We start from the raw sequence: 18,380 nt of genomic DNA on the forward strand, positions 1-18,380 counted from the left end.
GGAGGCAGGTACCCCCAAGGATCCACCAGCACGGCTGCTCACTTAGTGTCACTACTTGTCACTGCCACGAGTTTATGCAGCACCGCTTGAATAAACAAAACAGCTTCCCAGCTCTGCTCAGCAAGCGTGGATGCTGTCCCTTGACCAGCTCTGATTTAAGGGCAGGCTGTATTTCCTCCTGGCAGAGGCAAGGTTCCCATCTGGTGTAAAAGGCACTTTTGCCCCCGCCGCAAGCTCGAAGCAGACCTTGGGCAAGAAAGAGCCACTGGCAACCAGAGGAGTCCCAGGGAGAGACATGTCTGGCTGCAGATAAAAGGCTTTTTTCTTTGAGAGGGATTTCTAAGAGCAAGTCCTTGCTGTTCCCCTCCCAGGCAGTGCTGGCACAGTCAGCGTAGGGATATGGAGCCAGGCAAGACCCTGACTATCCCGGAGACACCGAGAGGAGTTGAGGCTGGGGAGCATGTTTTGCCAGCAAACAGTGCAAAGCCATTATCAGCAAAAGCCACCTGTGAAACCTTGCTGCTTCATTTCTATTTAAAAGAAACGTGCTTTACAAGGAGGCGTTTGGAGAAGACATGCCGGCACAGAGCTGCAGTCACAGCACTGGGCAAGTCCCTGCCGCTGCTGCAGCCCTGTCACGGGCTGCTGTGCTGGAGAGGGCTGGCTCAGCTCTGCTTCGGGGTGGGGAAGATCCCAGGAGCTGTCATGCCCCAGAGAGCCACCATGCAGAAGGCATCATGGTCACTTCTGCAGGGCGGAGGGAGTCCCCATGGTCTTTGCCCATTGTGTGATTATTGACCCTTGCCCATTAATGCGATCATTCCCAGGCTAGAAGGCACCAGATGTGCTGCAGAACTGACCCACCAGCGGCACAGGAGAGGGGCTACCCATTATGTCACTGGGTAGAAACGCAGCTGGCAACACAAGGTGGGGAGGAGAAAGGCTAGAGCCAGTTAAAACCCACCAGTCCTCATAAAACTAGCATCCCTTTCGTATATAAGGCCTGATATCTCTTACCCTGGCTGTCGCCTCCGCAGCATGGTTGCCCATTGCCCTGCGAGGAGGAAGAAGATCAGTTAGCACTGAGCGCCACGTGCCCATCACCCATCCATGGCACAAGGTCTGTTATGTGCTCTCCTCTCTGTGACTGTAAGCTAAAAGCTTCTGGCCTGAGAGAATCACAGAATCCCAGACTGGTTTGGGTTGGAAGGGACCTCCCAGCCCATCCAGTCCCACCCCTGCCATGGGCAGGGACACCCTCCACTAGCCCAGGTTGCCCAAAGCCCCATCCAACCTGGCCTTGAACCCTGCCAGGGAGCCAGGGGCAGCCACAGCTTCTCTGGGCAAGAACAGGGAAGAGGCAGCAGCCTGTTGTCCAGACCTGATCCACCTTACAGGCCAGAGATGCCATCTCCCTACGGGAGCTCTGGGTCAGCAGCCCTACACCTCAAGCTTGCCCGAGATGTACCAAGCACGTACCCCACTGAGCTGACGAGGGTCTCTCCGATCTGGGAGCTTGCTATCCACCTGGTCTCATCCACGGTGGTGCGGGCGTGGGGCAGCCTCCCGATGTCCTTCACCGTCATGATGAGGTGGCGGGAAGACTTGAGCAGCTTCACCGCCTCGTCGTGGGGGATGCTGAGGAAGCTCCTGCCGTTCACCTCCAGGATCTGGTCTCCTACCTGTAGAGTCAGGATGGGGTGAGCCTGGCAGGCCCTGGGGGCTTTCCTGTTCGGAGTGTGCTTTCCTCTCCCAGCCAGGGAGGAACTACTCAGTCTAACCCACCACCAAACTAGGGACTCAGCAATTGGAGGGATCAAGAAAAATGAGGGAGAGGGGCCAAGTGCTGGTGGCTGGAGGCCAAGCACTCAAGCTGACAGCCAGTGAAGGACCAGGCTGTGAAGCCTGGATGAGTCTGTTTAACATCCCAAGTCAGATCAATCTGCCTAGGGTCCTCCATTAACCAGATCCGTAGAGCAACTTGGTTAAAACAGCCCCCAAAGAACATCAAGACCTCCAGCCCCAATGCCTCCTGTTGATCTGGGAGGCCAGGAACCATCTGTGGAAGCCCCAAATCTCTGGATCTTCGTGTACAACAGGGAGGGTTCAGCTTGAGTAACTCACCAGAGTCTCCAACTCTCTGTGAACTGTAGGATCTGAGACAGCTGGATTTCATCTCTCCTCTCCTCCCATTTCCTCCACAGCTGCTCCTGAGAGCTTTCATTTTGGGGCCAGGGCTTTTGCTGCAATCAGGAGCTTCCCTGACAGCCTGGCCATGTTCACAGCACTCATCTGGCATTTCCCCCTTCATCCCAGCTCCTCTTTCTCTTTGTTTCTAGGGCATTCAGTGCCACTCCTCCTCACTCCCATGCCACAATTCACCCTGCTTCTGATAAGCCACCTCTCTGAAACGATTTCGTGTCTTTGCTTAACCATAGGCTTCCGTTCAGCTCTGTCAAAACACAGTCTTATTTTCTTTATGCTGCAATACAAGCAGAATGAGACGCTCCTTTGAATAATTCACCTCCGTCCTGGAGAAGAGGAGAAAAGAGGGAGCAGGAAGGATTTCTAAGGCTAAAAACATGGAGAGTTAAAACAATCCTTTCACCTCAGTCCATCTCATTCTGCCGCTGCGTCAAGGAAGCCTCGGAGGACTGAGATTAATGCTCCAGATTCTTAAAATCATTTACTCCCATGAGAAGCCACGATTAACCGCTGCCACCTCAACGTGGCGGGCTGTGACTGCGCTGCCACAGAAGTTTCCACCAGTGCTACCCTGAACTTTGCTGGGGTGAAACAGTGGACAACGGGACAACTCCGGCAAAGCCCAGCTCAGCGTAAAGCACGAGAGATCCAGTGACTGCTCCAGCACGGAGGGGAAGCCAGATGCTGGTCCGAGGAGGCAGCACCTGGTCCAGAAATCACAGCACAGCTCCCACACTTGGACATCACCTCTGTTTTATGCTACAGCCACGCTGAAGCTCACAAGAGCACAGGACCAGGCTCACATCAGCTACTCTCCAGGCACAACATTGCCAGCTGAGAGGGAAGGCCAGGGGCTGTGGCAGTAGGACTGACACACGCAGGCACCTTGCACACTCGCACGCACACTCCCACTTGGTATCTGCTAGCCTGTGGCATCCAGATGGCCGATCCAACAACTGTCGAGGCTTCAAGGTTAACAGGACCCCTTGTCAAGGCATCCACTGCTCTAACTTTGTCTTCCCGAGACAACGTTTCCATTCCACTAGTGCATCTGGTGAAGGGCTGGCGGGAACCGAGGGCAGAGCGGCCGTGCCACGGTGTCAGACACAGCGCTGATAAAACCCGACCGTGGCTCCTCCAGGCATCCCCGCGAGGACATCCTCAGCAGAGACAGCACAAGAACAGGGAAGAAAAGACAGAGAGAAATGCTGCCGCTCGGGCCAGGAGAGACCCCTGATCACAACCCTGGCTGTCTTGAGGTCTGTGGCGTGACGGACACCGTTCAGATCACCGAGAGGTGACCTTCGTGAGAAATCAAGTAGAGAGAAGGAGAAGAGCGAGCTGGTGGAGAGTCCCTGGGTGGCAGAAGTGAACAGGGCTTAGCAGAGCTGTCAGAGGTGACAGGGGCAGCAGGACCCACCTCAGGCTGTCTGGAACTGCTGCAAATCCCAGTCCTGAGAGTCCTGCTGGCGTGAGGCTGTTTTGTGAGCAGGGTCTGACCCTGCCAGCAGCCACATTCAGGGACAGTGGCCCAGCGGTGAGAGGCTGTCCCAGCTGTGGTGTAACCAGCCAAGGGTGCAACCGGGAGCATAAGGCAGAGTCTCAACAGCAGCATGAGTGACCATTTCGGACAAGAGGGTTTTAGCCTGGGAGCTACCATCAAAGCAGAGGCCACGGTCCAGCCCCTCTCGTACCCTGCTGTGGTCTCAGCATCCCACTTCTGCCAGGTTTTTTGTATTCCCGTGGCACCAGGGCACCTCCCAAACAGACTGCTGTAGAGCAAAGTTGGCTCAATAGCACAGGAAAAACACAATTTCCTTGAATTATGGTCCTCCCAGCAGCCCTCAAGGGGAGACTGCAGCAGTTTAATTATTCTAACATTTTGTTTTGTTTTGAAACGAGTCTTCAAGAAAATTCCACGTGCCTCGTGCAGGCACAGCAGAGAGGTGGCACGGCCTCAGAGCAGCACAAAGCTCCAGGAGCACTTCACTTGCTCCAGCCCGCTTTCCAGAGGAGGGCAGAAGAAATCCCCTAAATCCGCTGCATGGCACTTGTGCAAATAGTATTGCTCGAGCTATTTAAGGGATTACGGCGGCAGAGTTTCCAAGCGCCAAGGAGGCACGACAGCTTCCCCCCTGTCCGCTGCAGGGCCATGGAGGGTCACATATAGAGACCTTCATGCTCCTCTGGCCTTACAAAAATAGATGCAGAGGGAGAGATGGCTCAGGATCTCCCTGAGAAGCAATAAAGAGATGCAAAGGAATGGAAGAACCTGAGGGTTGCTGAACATCCAGAAGGTGGGGAAGAGATCCTCAGATGCCTGCAGCAGCAGTGTGAGACCAAGCCCAGGAGGGAGTCAAGATCTACCAGCAACACTCAATTATTTGGGTTAGTTCAGACTAGAGGTGTCAGAAGGGGCAGGTAAAGGTGCTCTGAAGAACCAGGCAGGGCTTTGCCACTGGCCAAGATGTGACCGATGCTTCTTGAATGACCAGAGAGGACACAGGCGAAAGACTATAACCAACAGCTCATGGACCACTTTGCTCAGGGTGCAGACGGGAGAATGATCAAGTAAGCCTGCAACCAAAAAAACGTGATGGGAAACCATGGTAAGAAATCTATCAAAAATAGCTCTAAAACTAGTAGTGACAATATCTAAGTGAACGTGTGACCTTGCTGTGACTGCATTCCCTGGTTACATCTCTGCCTGCCCTGCAAGGAGATGTGGAGAGAAAAGTTCTAGAGATGGGAAACAAAAATGATTAGTGGCAGATGAAGGTGCCTGTGAAAGGACAGATCAAAAAGATTAAGCCTGTTAAATTTAGAGAAGAGATAATGTGTGGAGAGCTTGATGGAGCTATACAAAATAACGCTGGCAATAATGAGAAGCCAGAGAAGGGCTTCTGTTTACCCCTCCCTCTGATGAAAGGACAGAGGATGCTCAGTGAGGCTGGAAGGACACTCTGAATCATCGAGAGAGAAAAGGACCTGGTACAAGAGCAACATAGAATCATAGACTCGTTTAGGTTGGAAAAGACCTTTAAGATCACTGAGTGTGGATGCAGCTTGGAGGCAGCAGAGCTCGGTCTGTGTTCAGCTCCGTCCAGCGACCTTGAGCAGATTTGCCTCATTGTTCTGGGGACAGTTTCTTCCTCTGTGACACACAGAAGGGCTGGGGGACAGCAAGGGCTGTGACAGCACAGGAGAGCCCCATCCCTACCAACACCACTGTCAAAGGCCCCTGAGTTTTGTCCTCGCACGGGTCAGCCGATGCCCTCTGCTTGCTGTCTTCATAACCGCTGTTAACGGGGCAGCTGCACAGCTAAGAAGGCAAAAGAGATGATGTGGGTAAGAGATAGACCCACAGTCCTCTGGCCAGCCAAGAAGGTAGCCAAGGCCTTCAAGCTGGGCTGATGCAAGCCTGCAGCTCAAAGGGAAGGGGGAGCACGTGCCAGATGCATCGCAACAACTCTCAAAGGAGGGTGTAGTGAGGAGGGCGTTGGTCTCTTCTCCCAAGTAACTAGTGAAAGGACAAGAAGAAATGGACTCAAGTTGCGTCGGGGGAGGTTCAGATTAGGTATTAGGAAAAATTTCTTCACCGAAAGAGTGGTCAGGCATTGGAGCAGGCTGCCCAGAGAGGTGGTGGAGTCACCATCCCTGGAGGTGTTCAAAAAATGTGTAGACGTGGCACTTCAGGACATGGTTTAGTAGACATGGTGGTGTTGGGTTGATGATTGGACTTGATGATCTTAGAGGTCTTTTCCAACCTTAAAGATTCTATGATTCTAACAGCACTGCAGGGCCCTGGTGCTGGCACAGGCCAGGTCCCACTTCACCATCTTTTGCTTTGGCTCCAGTAAGATGCCCAAAGCAGCAGGTCCTGCAAATGGAGCTGCTGGCTCTTGGCTGCCCTTCCCCTTCTCTGACTTTCCCTGGGGAAGGATGAAGGACAGCACTGGGCACGGGTCGGACGTGGCAGGTTCTGACCAGGGGATGGTGGCCCTTTGCACTGGCGGGCTGGAGGGGGAGAGAGCACAGAGCAGAGCTGTGTCAGGGTGGAATACTCACACCTACCCCCGCGGACTGCGGAGCACAGATCGGTTGCCAAAATCATACGCTAGAGATGTGAAACTTCCCTGGTTTGAAAGACAGCCTGGAGCCAGCTCACCTCTGTGAACCAGCTGCAGAAAGAGCCAGAGGCAGCCAGCTCCACCTGAGCTGATCCACAGAGACCAAGAGACAGGAAGGGAGGGAGCCCAAGGGAAGGTAAAGGACACAAACGACCACATTCCCAACCATCAGACTCCACAAATATCTCAGGTTCCTTTCGAGCTCCATCAGCTTTAAACCAACAATCAGAGAATTGCTGACCCACCAACATAACAGGGAGGGAGAAAAATGCGACTGCCTAAACTGCCAAGAGAAACTCACATTCAGGTGTAACGAATATCATCTCTCGGGTCTTTCTAATTCACTGGGCAATCCACTGGAAGGGATCTTGCTGCTAAAATAAGGAGCACCGGGCTCACTGCAGCACTGAAACAATGAAAATCCAAATTCGATTAGATAGTTTTATTGCAATTATGAATCTTTAATAGTTTTCCATATCAGGGATTAAACTTTCATGATTTTTTGTTCAAGACCGTTATACAGATTTAATAACCTTTCTTTAGTTTCTCCTTTCAAGAGCGGATCAAAAGGAACCTGGCAAGCCCTCGTCGTATCAGGGAGACCAGAGGGGCCCTGGACAAGCTACTTCATCTGTCCGTGTCTGTCCTTCATCGCTGCCTCAACATTTATCCAAAGTCCTTCGCGGCTCTCTGGTCTCTCGTGCTCCGTTAGTATAGTGCCCAGCACAAGACCACCTCGATCTGGTGTTGCTGGGTGAGAACAATCAGCCACGAAATACTTGAGTAAGTTTAAGCACCTCGTGCAGGAGGAAAAAAAAAAAAAGACCTAGCAAAAATAATTGGTGGTGAAGGGCAGATAAGGGAATCGTTGGACAGCCCGAATGCCTGCAAATCAGCCTATCTTGATGATAGGCTCCTATTAGAGCCGGAAAGGATTTTTTGCTAATTAACATAGATAATTATTTTTTTAACAAACTCAAGGTCAACTGAGAAGGTAACAAAAGACTGCAGAGATGCAAAAGAACTATCTATTAAACCAAACGTTGACCCTGGCAAATTATTCGCTGTCTGCACAGCTCCAAACCAGCACAGAATAAAAGTAATAATAATAAGACACAAAAAAGTTATAATAAAACACAGAAAAATTATTGCCCTGGATATTTCAGGAACCAGTTTTCAGTCGTGCTCAGGTAACAGTGGGTGGACACAACAGGACCTGCTGAGTGCCTGACCACTGCTGAAAATGGGATTATTCTCATTTCCTAGGGAAAAATCAACCCTGAAATGCAGGGGCTGAACATGACACACAAAAGGTGACAGACCGCGGACAAGAAGCGGAGTTCAGAAATAACAGACCTCGGTGACGGGCTTGGCTCCTCTTTCTGGAGACAGAGAGAATAACATGGGAAAGGGAGGTGCAGTCAAGAGAAACTTGCTGGGCTTAAGACAAGGGTTCTGAGCACCTAAAGTCTCTAAAAAAAATAATCAAAATTGGCTCTGGGAGAAATTCAGTCACACAGACAGAAAAATAGGTGAGAGATTTTAAACATGAGTTAATGTTAAATGACACCAAATTGAGCTGGGAATAACAGGGCTAATAGGATGCCAAATGGTTTGGCACCAGCACTAGTCTTATTTAATGCCACTAACGTGCTAGAAGAGAGGTTAAATTACACTTGCAGCTACCACTAAAGTAGAAGGAGTCTCACTCTAGCACAAATAATTACCAAAAGCAGACCTTAGAAAATCAAAAATATGGGCAGGAAAAAGAATGAATCAATTTGGAAATGGCCAAATTAAGAAAAAATAAGGAGGTGCTCAGCTTCCCCAGGAGGGAAACAGGTCGGGGCAGATGATCCACGTCCAACGAGGCCAACACAGCCCGTTGGAAGGATCAGAGACAGATTTGGAAGCAAAGCAAGGGAACAGCGGGTGCCAAGCGCTGTCTGGAAACATGTTCTTTTCCCCAAACACCTTGCAGTACAGATACGAGGAACGAAGCAGACACAGACTGAAACGAAAGCGTACGAGGAGAGGAGATTGTCTCTTGGGGCAGGCAGCGGGTTTGGCGCTGCGGTGGGGAGGTTTCTGGTAGCCGCCCAGAAGAGGAGCAATTCAACGTCCGTCCCCATGAAGGTGACACGTTGAAGGACCAGTGCAAAGGTTACATCTGGCGTACCACAACCACGCACCTCCTCGTCGCGTTTCTCGCTCTATACTTTATTCCCCTCCAAGGCAGCCACAAGGCTTTTTTTATCATCTTCTGTTTTTCAGTATCTTTATTTACGTGTGGACCTCAAAACACAAGGCGGTTTTCAAGAGGCCAGCTTCATGACTGCCACCGATGATGTAAAATCATTCACCTCTTCCTATTTACAGTCTTCTTCTCTCCTTCTCTTGTAAACGGGTATACGTGGATGGTGGTAGCCTCATTTTACCGCAGCCTTTGCGCAGGGAACTCAATACTGAGTTGTTTGTTCAAAGAAAGCTACCTGAAATCTGCTATTTCTGATGTAAAGGTCAAGGAGAGAAAAAGAAAAGGCTTAAAAAAAAATCCTGACAAAATACGCCACCAGAAAAAATGAACGAGGAAGAAATCGGGCTGAGCAGAGCCACAAACGCCAGCAGAACAAGCCCAGCTCCTGTACGGCATCACTGTGAACATCGTGAAGGAGGCAGGAAGGACAGACGCCGAAAGCAAACGAGACTGGGTCACGTTCCTCCTTTGCAGTCCTCTGCTAACCCGCGTTTTTTCAGTCTGAGAACTTACACCGAGGCAGCATATTTTAAAATACGCCCAAAGAACACGTTGTCAGAAGTTTCATGAATGAATAAACATAAAGAAGGCCAAGGCCGAGAGCGTGAATATTTAATTCTTGACTGACTCCAGCGATCCAGCCTGTTTTCCGCTGGCGCCTGCGGAGCGCTCTGCCTCGTGGCCACGTGGCCGGCGGGAGCAGAGCAGGGGTACCCAAACCCGCATCAGCGGGGCTGGATCTCCTCCGGGCCCCACTTCTCAGGACACAGCCCCTGGTCCTGTAGCAGACAAAAGCCAGCTTAGCTTTCGGGCCTGAGAGAAACTTCCTCGGTTTTGACTGGGTTTCAATACCGCATTGTTCACCCTTTAATCAAAATTCAAGGGAAATGTAAACCGTGTTATTAAAGCATTCAAAAATTCTGATTTGGTGCCATAGATGCAAGAAGGTTTTCCCTAAAATGAAAAGTCTGTTTACGAGTTGATTCTTCCAAATCTGGTAACAACCCACAGAAGCATCCACCGCCTGGGAAGTCAGCAGGAGCCTTCCCATGGACTCCAGCAACGTTGGGTTGAGCCCACATTGAACAAATCCACAATTTTTCTGTCGTAGAGAGCAATGAATTATCTGGAAATCACATTTACCCATCAGTTCTTCCCTCCTCGTGATATCACATCCCTTCCACCCCCACCTGAAGCAGCGTGGATGCAGTTTACACCCGATCGCGTCTAACAGCAGAACATAAAAGGCCTTTCTTTATCTCCAAACCTCCAAGCAGTTCTAAATTTACGGTCTGCAGCATACACAAATCAGGGTGGGAAGCATCTGCACGTATCTGAAATCACATAAAGCCTGACATTCAGAAAAGCATTGGCCTGCTGGCACGCACAAATCAGTTACTAGAAAACAGAAGAGCAAGGAGAGAGATATAAAGAATCAATAAGCGAAGGCTCTGATGTGCAAACAATTGCCACGGAACAGGGACCTTGCTCGGCAGGGCCGGAGAGGAGCAGCGCACAGCGCTCCGGGTGCTTCGACTACAGCGTGCGTGTGATTATTTTCTGAGAGGAGAGGTGGAGGGAGAAAGCCTTGCGTAACCCTGCTCTGACTTCCGTGTGTACGAGTTTGCAGTGCGACATTAGCTGTGCCGAGCTCACCGGCCGGTGGATTGTGCCAAGAAAAGCAGCAATTTTCCCCGTGCAGCGAAGAGAGGGATTTGGAGCAGTATGGAAGCACTGAGCATGAAACAAAGAGAACGAACCTCAGGAAAACAACGCAACTTCTTTTTCTTTTCCTGCCTTTAATCTTTCAGGCTTCTGGTGTTTGTGAGATGGAGACTGTCACTCTGGCACAGGGTCAGCAGGTGCTGGGGACAACCAGGCTTGCTTCAGATGGCGGGTCCCCTGGCTCAGCAGAGTCACCCGTGTGATGCCCGGGGCAGCTCGAGCCAGACCCTCTCTCTCCTGCTCCATGAGGCAGAAAAATTGCCCTGTGCCTCTTATCATCTCTGTCCTGAAATCCTCACATCCCAGCACACCGTCCCTGCTGCCTCTCACCACAACCTTGCGCTAACGAACAAGCGTGCGCTAACGAACAAGCGTGCGCTAACGTCCCCGGGAGACGGCCGTGCAGCCCGGCCGGGCGTGCGGGCAGAGTGGCTGCAAGGTGGCCAGCCCCGAGGAGCAACGGATGCTCCGGGAGAGAAGGGTGGTCTGCAGGGAGATTCCAGCAGCAGCTCTCACTTCTTGCTGTCCTGAGAAAGAGTCAGCCATCTCCCTAGGGTGCTCCTTGTCCCTAGTGCCCCAGTGACCCTCTCACACGGCAGGGTCCAAACCCCATTTCCCTGCTAAGGGCCTAAGAGAGAGATTAAGGCTCTGATTGAGCCAAACCTCCAAGTTCAGCATTTTCATTCTGTGGCCAAAAGAGTCAGCAGAGAGAAACAGGAGCCTGCGGCAGACAGCTAAGCTCAGAAGTGGTTGCATTCCCCCCACAAACGTCTCCCTCTTTCCCCTCTGTCTATAAAGGGAACCCTGGTGACCCCCATGCTCGGGGTTTTGTGCCAAAGCAACTTGAGGGATGGGAAGGCATCTGTCCCAGCCCAAATCACAGCCCCCTCCACCAAACCGTCCAGCCTCTTCGTTCTACCAGACTTAACGGATTTAAGCGACTTTAAGGGGCCAAAGGAGCAAAGCTGAAGGCTTAGCCCTAAACTGCCCAGGGGTGATCAAGGGAGAAACATATCACTTCACAGTACAGAGAGGGGATCAGAGCAGATTACCCCTCGATCCTCAGCCGTCCAGCACCACTTCAGGGGACTGAGAGAACGTTAGGGAGTTTAACATCCATCAAGTCCCGACTGACACAAAGAATAGGGAAAGAACTCTCAGAGCCCATGGGATTGCACTGGAAGAAGCAAAAGAGGCATGATGTGATTGCCGGGAGTTGGGTCATTTAGGGAGGGGAAAAAAAAAAAAAAAACCACACCAGGAAAGAAATCCTGAGTGATGAAGTAAAATCCCACAGCCTGAGGAGTTTGAGTTTCAAACATGTCCCATTCATGACTAGCACAGAGATACACCTGAAGTCCAATGGCTCCCTTTTCAACTTATTTTACTGGTGAACACCCTAGAAAATATAAAATTCTAACTCCAAATGCCTCTTCCAGGAACAGCTGAGGTCCCAGGATGTCCCATCCTTTCCTAAGACCTAGTACAGCAGGAAGGCTGGAGGAGCTCGGAGGTGATGTGTGTGCATGCGTACACGGTGGAATGAAAGAGATGTAGGATCTCATTTTACAAGAGGTCCGCAGCAAAACTGTGGGACTCTGGACCAGTGCAGCCTCCGAAGGGCCCAGCCAAACCACAGAGCATCCTTTAGAAACCAGTCTGACTATGGAGGGAGCTGGAGGTCACACCAAGCCAGGCTGCTGACAGATCAGCTCTGCTCTGTCACCGAGGGCGATCCCGCTGTTTCTGCCCGTTAGGGCACGGTCCTTGTGAATGCCGATGCTGCAGGAGGAAACCAGCACGCACCTGCTCCCAGCGCAGCAAGCCTGGCCCCCTCTCATTGCGGCAGCCAAACACGTTCCCTGCAGGCAGGCTCAGAGCACCTGGCGCAAAACATTACCTCCAAACGTAATGGGTTTGGATGCGAGAGGCAGGAAGAGGGCACAGGACCAGGATCTTTAATAGAAAACTCTTCCCTGCCAGCTCAGGGAGGTGAGAGTGACTTTCTTCACCTGCCAGGTCTGGGCTGCACTCCTAGATATCCACACCAACATCCCCAGGCTGTCTCAAGGGGGAGAAATCAGGTGCGGGGGCGTGCTAAGGCAGAAGGCAAGTACAACCCACTCCAGAAGCTGCAAGGCCGCATTTCTCTCTGCACAACCACCTTGCTCCCTCTAGGCTTAAGTATCCAAAACGTCCAAAGAACCTGCCCTGAAAAGCTGTGCCCAGAAACGCAACGCTCACCGCTCCAGTGAGAGCCCTGCTCGGCTGGGGACAGAGGGGTAGGACCAGCAGCAGTTACGTGCCGACACGGCCCTGCAGCCACAGCGTGCGAAGCTCTACCTCCCACCCCGGGGTCACTCTTACCTTTAAGCCAGTGCTCTCTGCTTCGGAGCCTTTATCCACACCGGTGATGTAGATGCCCAGGGAATATTCAGCCCCTCCTCGGATCATGAGGCCCAGGGATTTCCCTTCATTCAGGACCAGGTTCACCTGCAGAGGAGGCAGCGTCAGCTCCAGCATTAGCAACTAAAAACATCAACTGAAAAAAACAAGCTACAGGTTTCACTCCAGTTTATGGCAAACACGCTCAGGGGCCAGAGGAGCTGCTGTTAAGGTCTCTGGCTGCAGGCCAGGCTGCTCAGGACCACTGCACCTCCCCTGACACCAGCCCCAGGCGTCACAGGACACAGAGTGACAAAGCAGCACCAAAGGGACCCTTCTGCTCCCGTTCTGCAATCCTCGACACGAGGAGGAGAGCGTGCAAGCGAAGGGAGAGGCAGGATACACGGCCGGCTGGAACACGGGATAGCCGTACCCCCGCCACGTCCCTCGGCCAGGCAGGGCAGCTCTTGCGGGACAGGGCAGGCGGTGGGCGATACGAGAAGGAAAGGCCAGCTCTGGAGGACTGAGAGGTTCAGCTACAGGATGGGCAGCGCATGTGGCCTGGGAGAATTACAACCAGAAACCAGAGGAGACGCTGATCTGCGGCAGTTTTCAGCTCTCTCCTTTTACAGATGCATCTCCGGGGTGGATGGTCGGCTGACAGAAATCCGCAAAGCGCCACGGACACTGACAGCGCGGTGCCAGTCAGCACCGGCTGCGAATTTCCCCTCTGCCCACCCGTGTCCTGGGACAAATGTGTGATCGCACAGTGGTTACCCACACCCATCCAGACTGGAGCCCAGCTCCGTTTCTCTGCCCCTTCTGTGCGGCGAGGGGCCACCGCAGGCACTCCTCCCCTCGGGAAAGGGCACAGAGAACACGCAACAGGACAGAGGCTGCAGTGGGGAAAGACCCCAACACAGCCCAGGCTGGTCCTCACACCACGTCTCCTCCACCCACCCCGGCAGCAGCCACCAGTCTGTGCAGCAACGCAGGACGCCCCACCCAGCACCCCGCCTGCCCAAGGCGCAGGAGGCATTCAGGACTCCTCCGCACAGCCATATGCCTTATTAGCTCTAATTAATAACGCTAGGACAGATTTTCCATCTATCCTGCCCAGAACAGCCAGCACATACTCCACCAGATGCTGATAATATTTTCCACGAACCCCTGACAGGCTGAAGTACCACGCCACATCTGGACAGCTGTTTTCCCCACCAAACGCTGGCCGCGGGGCTGATTTTGCAAGGTACGCCAGAGCTATTAGCCAGCTTCCCACCTGCCTTCTTCCAACCTCTCCTACTCAGAGGGCGTGATGATATATGAAAGTCCAGGTGAGAATTTAGAGTGAATGAGCAAGCCTGTGTTTAGCTCCCTCGAGGAGTCTCAATTTAAAATGGCCTTTGTTCACTCGCTGCACGACATTTTCTAAATGAATAACTCTGGGGTGGGTATTTTTCTTTTTTTTTTTTTTGCTTTTGTCCCAAGTTTTAAGTCAATTCTGAAGAAAAGCAGACAGCAGGAATAAAAACAAATGGGAAAAGCCAAAATGTGTTTCACACTGATAGAAACGGACTGTTTGTGAACAGCTTTTATATTTAAAACTCTTCATCAAAGTCAAATCAAAAGCTTATGCATTTACCTGCATGGAAAAGTCATTTCCAGCTTGGAGTCACTAATTAACCTGCCTTTCTGAAGAACACAGCATCATGCAGGGAATTCAGCCCAGCCTTAGAGAGTCTGGTATTGAAAACCCATTTTCTGTCTTGGTGGTGGGGCAGCGGCAAGACAGAAACCAGCAGCAGGACGTAAATCCACCTAAGGACTATACACTGCAAAATTTTGTACTTCAAGGAAGGGATGCCAGAACAGCTCCTACTTTTCTATACCGGCATTACAACTGGCTGGTAACTGCATTAATGCCTCCTCAGCTGCATGTGTTTTATGGATCTGTGAGCCAAAGGCGGGGTGATCCCACCAAGGCGGCAGGTTCTCAGCACGGCACCGCTGCCCTCTGCTCCCCGCGCTCCAGAAACGGCTGTACCGTGGAAAGCCGGAGAGTGAGAACCGTAAGGCGTTAACCACCCGTATCGGCATCTTTGTCTAGGGCTCTACAAAAAGTGACGTTCCCTGGGTTAGTCCCTCCCCTGCTTTAAGATGCACAAAGTGCTGGAAACAATTTAAGGATTGAAGCATTATAAAGGAGCCATAAAGAGACCTTCACGCTTCAGGCTGGAGAGGAGAGCTGGGCATTGTACCCACCCAACAGAGCGTTCACCTGTCAAAATCAAGGGCAGTTTAATTTTGTCTTTACATGAAAACGTTGCTCTGGACATGGAATGATTACTTTATAGAACATTTCACTGAGGTTTTTTTTAAAACCAGAAAAATATTCTACTTTTCCAAAGTCCTTCTGTGTTCTCCCTGTTTGTCTAAGGACATTTAGAGTTTCCCTTCTACTGTAATTTCTTCACCACACCGTGGCCATACCTTTTAAAAATTCCCCAGTGTCGGGAAAAATACAAGTAGCAGAACCACAGCCAAGTGCATGCAACCACAGATCAGGGTCAGAACAGACTGGTAACGGCAACGCTCCCCTCTCTAGGAGTCCCTGGACAACAAATATACTGGCACTTCACCGGAGTTAGCAACAGGAGGGGTAGCTCCGTATCGAGACATTTACATTTCCCTTTAACACTATCCCGAAAGCTGAGAAGCTGCTCTCCCCACCCCGCTATCATCAGATCGAGTAAAAGATACTCCCTCTCCCCCTAAACCTGATGTGCTGCTGCGTGAGCTGGTTTGTTTACGCACGTACCGGTCTTCAAGAAGCAGAAAGCAATGAATACGGCCTCGAGCAATAAAGGTCCAACGGACCTTCCTCCCCCCAAACGCAAGCTGCGTGAAAAAAACCACCTAAGCACTACTTAAAAATATGTCGCTGCTGGCAGTCCCAGAAAGTTGGGTTGTTGAAAGCTTAATTGCATTTCTTAATCAACTAATACCTACGCCTCTCCAAATAAACCCTGCAGAAATCGCAAGAGAAACTCAGGCGGCTGGGAAAAGCGTGGCAGCAGCAGGGGCCAGAGGAAGTAACCACAATAAGCGTTCGGCTTATTGACGAACCGCAGATTTAGGGAATAGCTGAGAAAAAGCAAGCGCTCGCAGGCAGAGGGCTCGGTTTGATCAGACTGGGGAGTGACGAGAGAGCCGGGAAGAGAAAGCGTTCAGGAGCCAAACCCAGAGATAAGCTGATTGCCAGGACGAAGCAAAGGCTGAGTCACTCCGTGCGAAGGACTTAGCGTGCCAAATGGTCTCCCCGGTTATCCCTGTTTCCCAAGGGCTTCCTGCCTCCAGGAGGCTGTCTCCAGTGACACACCGCAGGGACGGTGCCAGGTGGGGTTGGTTGGCATCATCATCCCGGCTGCCCCAAGCACAGCCTTGTCCCACCCGCTGCCATCCCGACCGAGGGCACCTCTCCCACGCCGTAAGCCCACGCTCCAGACAGGGCCGTGGGATGGGAGGGAACCTGCGGGATGACAGTGAAGCACAGGCCAAGCTGTGTCCAAGGAGGGAGCTAAATATGTCCCCTGTGACCAGGCTGCTGTTTCCAGTGGGTCCCACCACCATGACTTCATCCTGCCACGATGGAGAGCACCGGTCCCGGGCCCCCTGGGAACAGACCCCTGACACACCGTTTCCCAGACCAAGCCCTTCTGCTTCAGCTTTTGCACTCGGGCAAGCACGTTTGTACACGTACGATTAACACTTCCGTGCAAGTCTTGACCCAGAAGAGGGCATTTTGGTTCCACGTCACGTTTCCTCCCTCCTCCCTCTCCCCCGTTCTGCTGCCAGGCTGAAGCTCAGCTGTCCTAACGCCATCCTAAAACAGAGGCAGCGAGCCTGGCTGTGCAGTTATTCTGGGGGGGGGGGAACCGAGCACATCCAGGCAAGGTAACCCCCCCGACCCTGCTGAGAAGGGCCAGCACTCCCAGGCTCACGGTGGCACAGACGCTGTACAGTCCCCACCTCCTCCCCTATGCCGTACCGAGGCCGCGTCCAGCCCCACGCTACTCCTGCGTGTACAACACAGAAGCATTTGGAAGATCAGGGTCACAATTTTAATTTCAGTTTCAACACTGAAACATCTGCTGCCTCCTGTAGCAGAAAATGAAGGAAAAATAATGCCGTCATGAGTAAGGCATTTGCTCTGAGTCGATTCTTGCATGGGATTTCTTGTCTCTGGGTTTATGAAATTACCTGTTGACAGATTCAATTTTACCATTAGGAAAAGCTCTTTCAGACAAGAATTACTCTGCATCGCTGCAATTCAGCACACAGCCGCCTGAGCGGCTGAGGTTTCACCCATGCCGACAGCTATTTCCATGCCATTACTGCGACCATACAACAAAGACAACATTTAAGGAGGCTCGCAGGGCTCATCCTCCTCCTGCTCGCCACGGGAACCCCACTGGCTTGTGTCTAGACATCCTGCAAACGTGTGAGCCAGCTCACGACCCTTCAGCTGAGGAACTGGGAGCGGCGGAGTCAGAGCTGCCAACGGAGCCAGAGCCACCTGAGCCGCCTCAACATCAACCCCCCTCGCAGGGCAGGCTTTGTGAGGGGACTCGGCTGTCACAGCCACCACGCCAGCCACCTCCGAGCGTGTTTAGTGTTAGTGCGGCGACAGTGCTGCCTTTGACGATGCAACATCCCCACGCGGCACGCCGATTTGCAAACAGGTTCCCGTAGCAGCTGTGCGCTGGGGCAGCGAGCATCTCCCACGGCTGAGAGGTGACCCTCAGGGCAGAGGGACAGCCGGGCCACAACAGAAGCGGCACAGGACAGTCTCTGAACCACGTCCTCTGCCACGGGGCCCGGTCCCACATCCCGGCGGGGCTGCCCAGCGCTCGGCCACGCTGCTGTTGAGCCGAACGGCTGCCTCCCCACCGGGCAGTGCTCGACGCACGCAGCGCCCCATAGCCCTGGGGCACAATTATCACTTTTGGGTGCTTTTTCTCCTTAACGTACCTGAAATAACAGAGATGGCGCTGCTGCCCACCAGCACGAGGCGAGGTGAGCTGAGACAGTGGGACATTTTGGGGGTAAGTCTGCCGGGACAGTGCTACAGATGGCCCGAGGCAGGAGGAAACCTCTTATCCCAGGGAACTGGGGGACCAGTGGGTCGCTTCACCTACTCCAGTCACCAGAGGAAACCTGCAGGCAAGCGGGGAGTGACCACATACCCCCAAGGAGCCTGGAGAGGCTTCCAGCTGTCATCCAAAGCAAACTCCAGCACGGTCAGAGCAAGCAAACAGCGAGAGACATGGGGAGCTGTATCACTTCACACTGAAAATGTCATTACGATCTAATAGAAAGAAATTCTTCCTTATCTCTCTTGCATCTCTTATCCTTCATGCTCAAGTAGTCACCATTAGTGTCTCAAACATTCAAGCCACGCAATGTTATTACAGCTCTCTCTATATATATTTTTATAATAATTATAGCTACTTTTGAATACAGAACTGCCTGAAGGCAAGGAGACATTCACACTCTCTTCTTTACGTTTATTTTCTTTCTTCTGCTGCACCAAAAGCTTAAAGGAATAAGCAGCTCCCCTGGCAATAAGCACATCAGAGCAACGATTCAGTTGATGAAGTGGCATTTCTCAGAGAATT

At 52.1% G+C, this 18,380-nt stretch overlaps 1 protein-coding gene across 5 annotated transcripts in view; it reads right to left on the reverse strand.

Moving 5' to 3' along the window:
* Positions 1-18,380, reverse strand: part of WHRN (whirlin) — a 53,307-nt gene that overhangs the window by 12,757 nt on the left and 22,170 nt on the right. For all 5 annotated transcript variants that reach the window (XM_054849202.1, XM_054849204.1, XM_054849203.1 and 2 more), the window contains exons 3-5: positions 12,685-12,810; positions 1,480-1,682; positions 1,018-1,054 (exon numbers count right to left, since the gene is read on the reverse strand). In XM_054849202.1, the coding sequence (XP_054705177.1) occupies positions 1,018-1,054; positions 1,480-1,682; positions 12,685-12,810 (366 nt within the window). The remainder of the gene's footprint in view (positions 1-1,017; positions 1,055-1,479; positions 1,683-12,684; positions 12,811-18,380) is intronic.

This window comes from Grus americana, chromosome 20, assembly GCF_028858705.1.
Source record: "Grus americana isolate bGruAme1 chromosome 20, bGruAme1.mat, whole genome shotgun sequence".
NCBI classification, from domain to species: Eukaryota; Metazoa; Chordata; class Aves; order Gruiformes; family Gruidae; genus Grus; species Grus americana.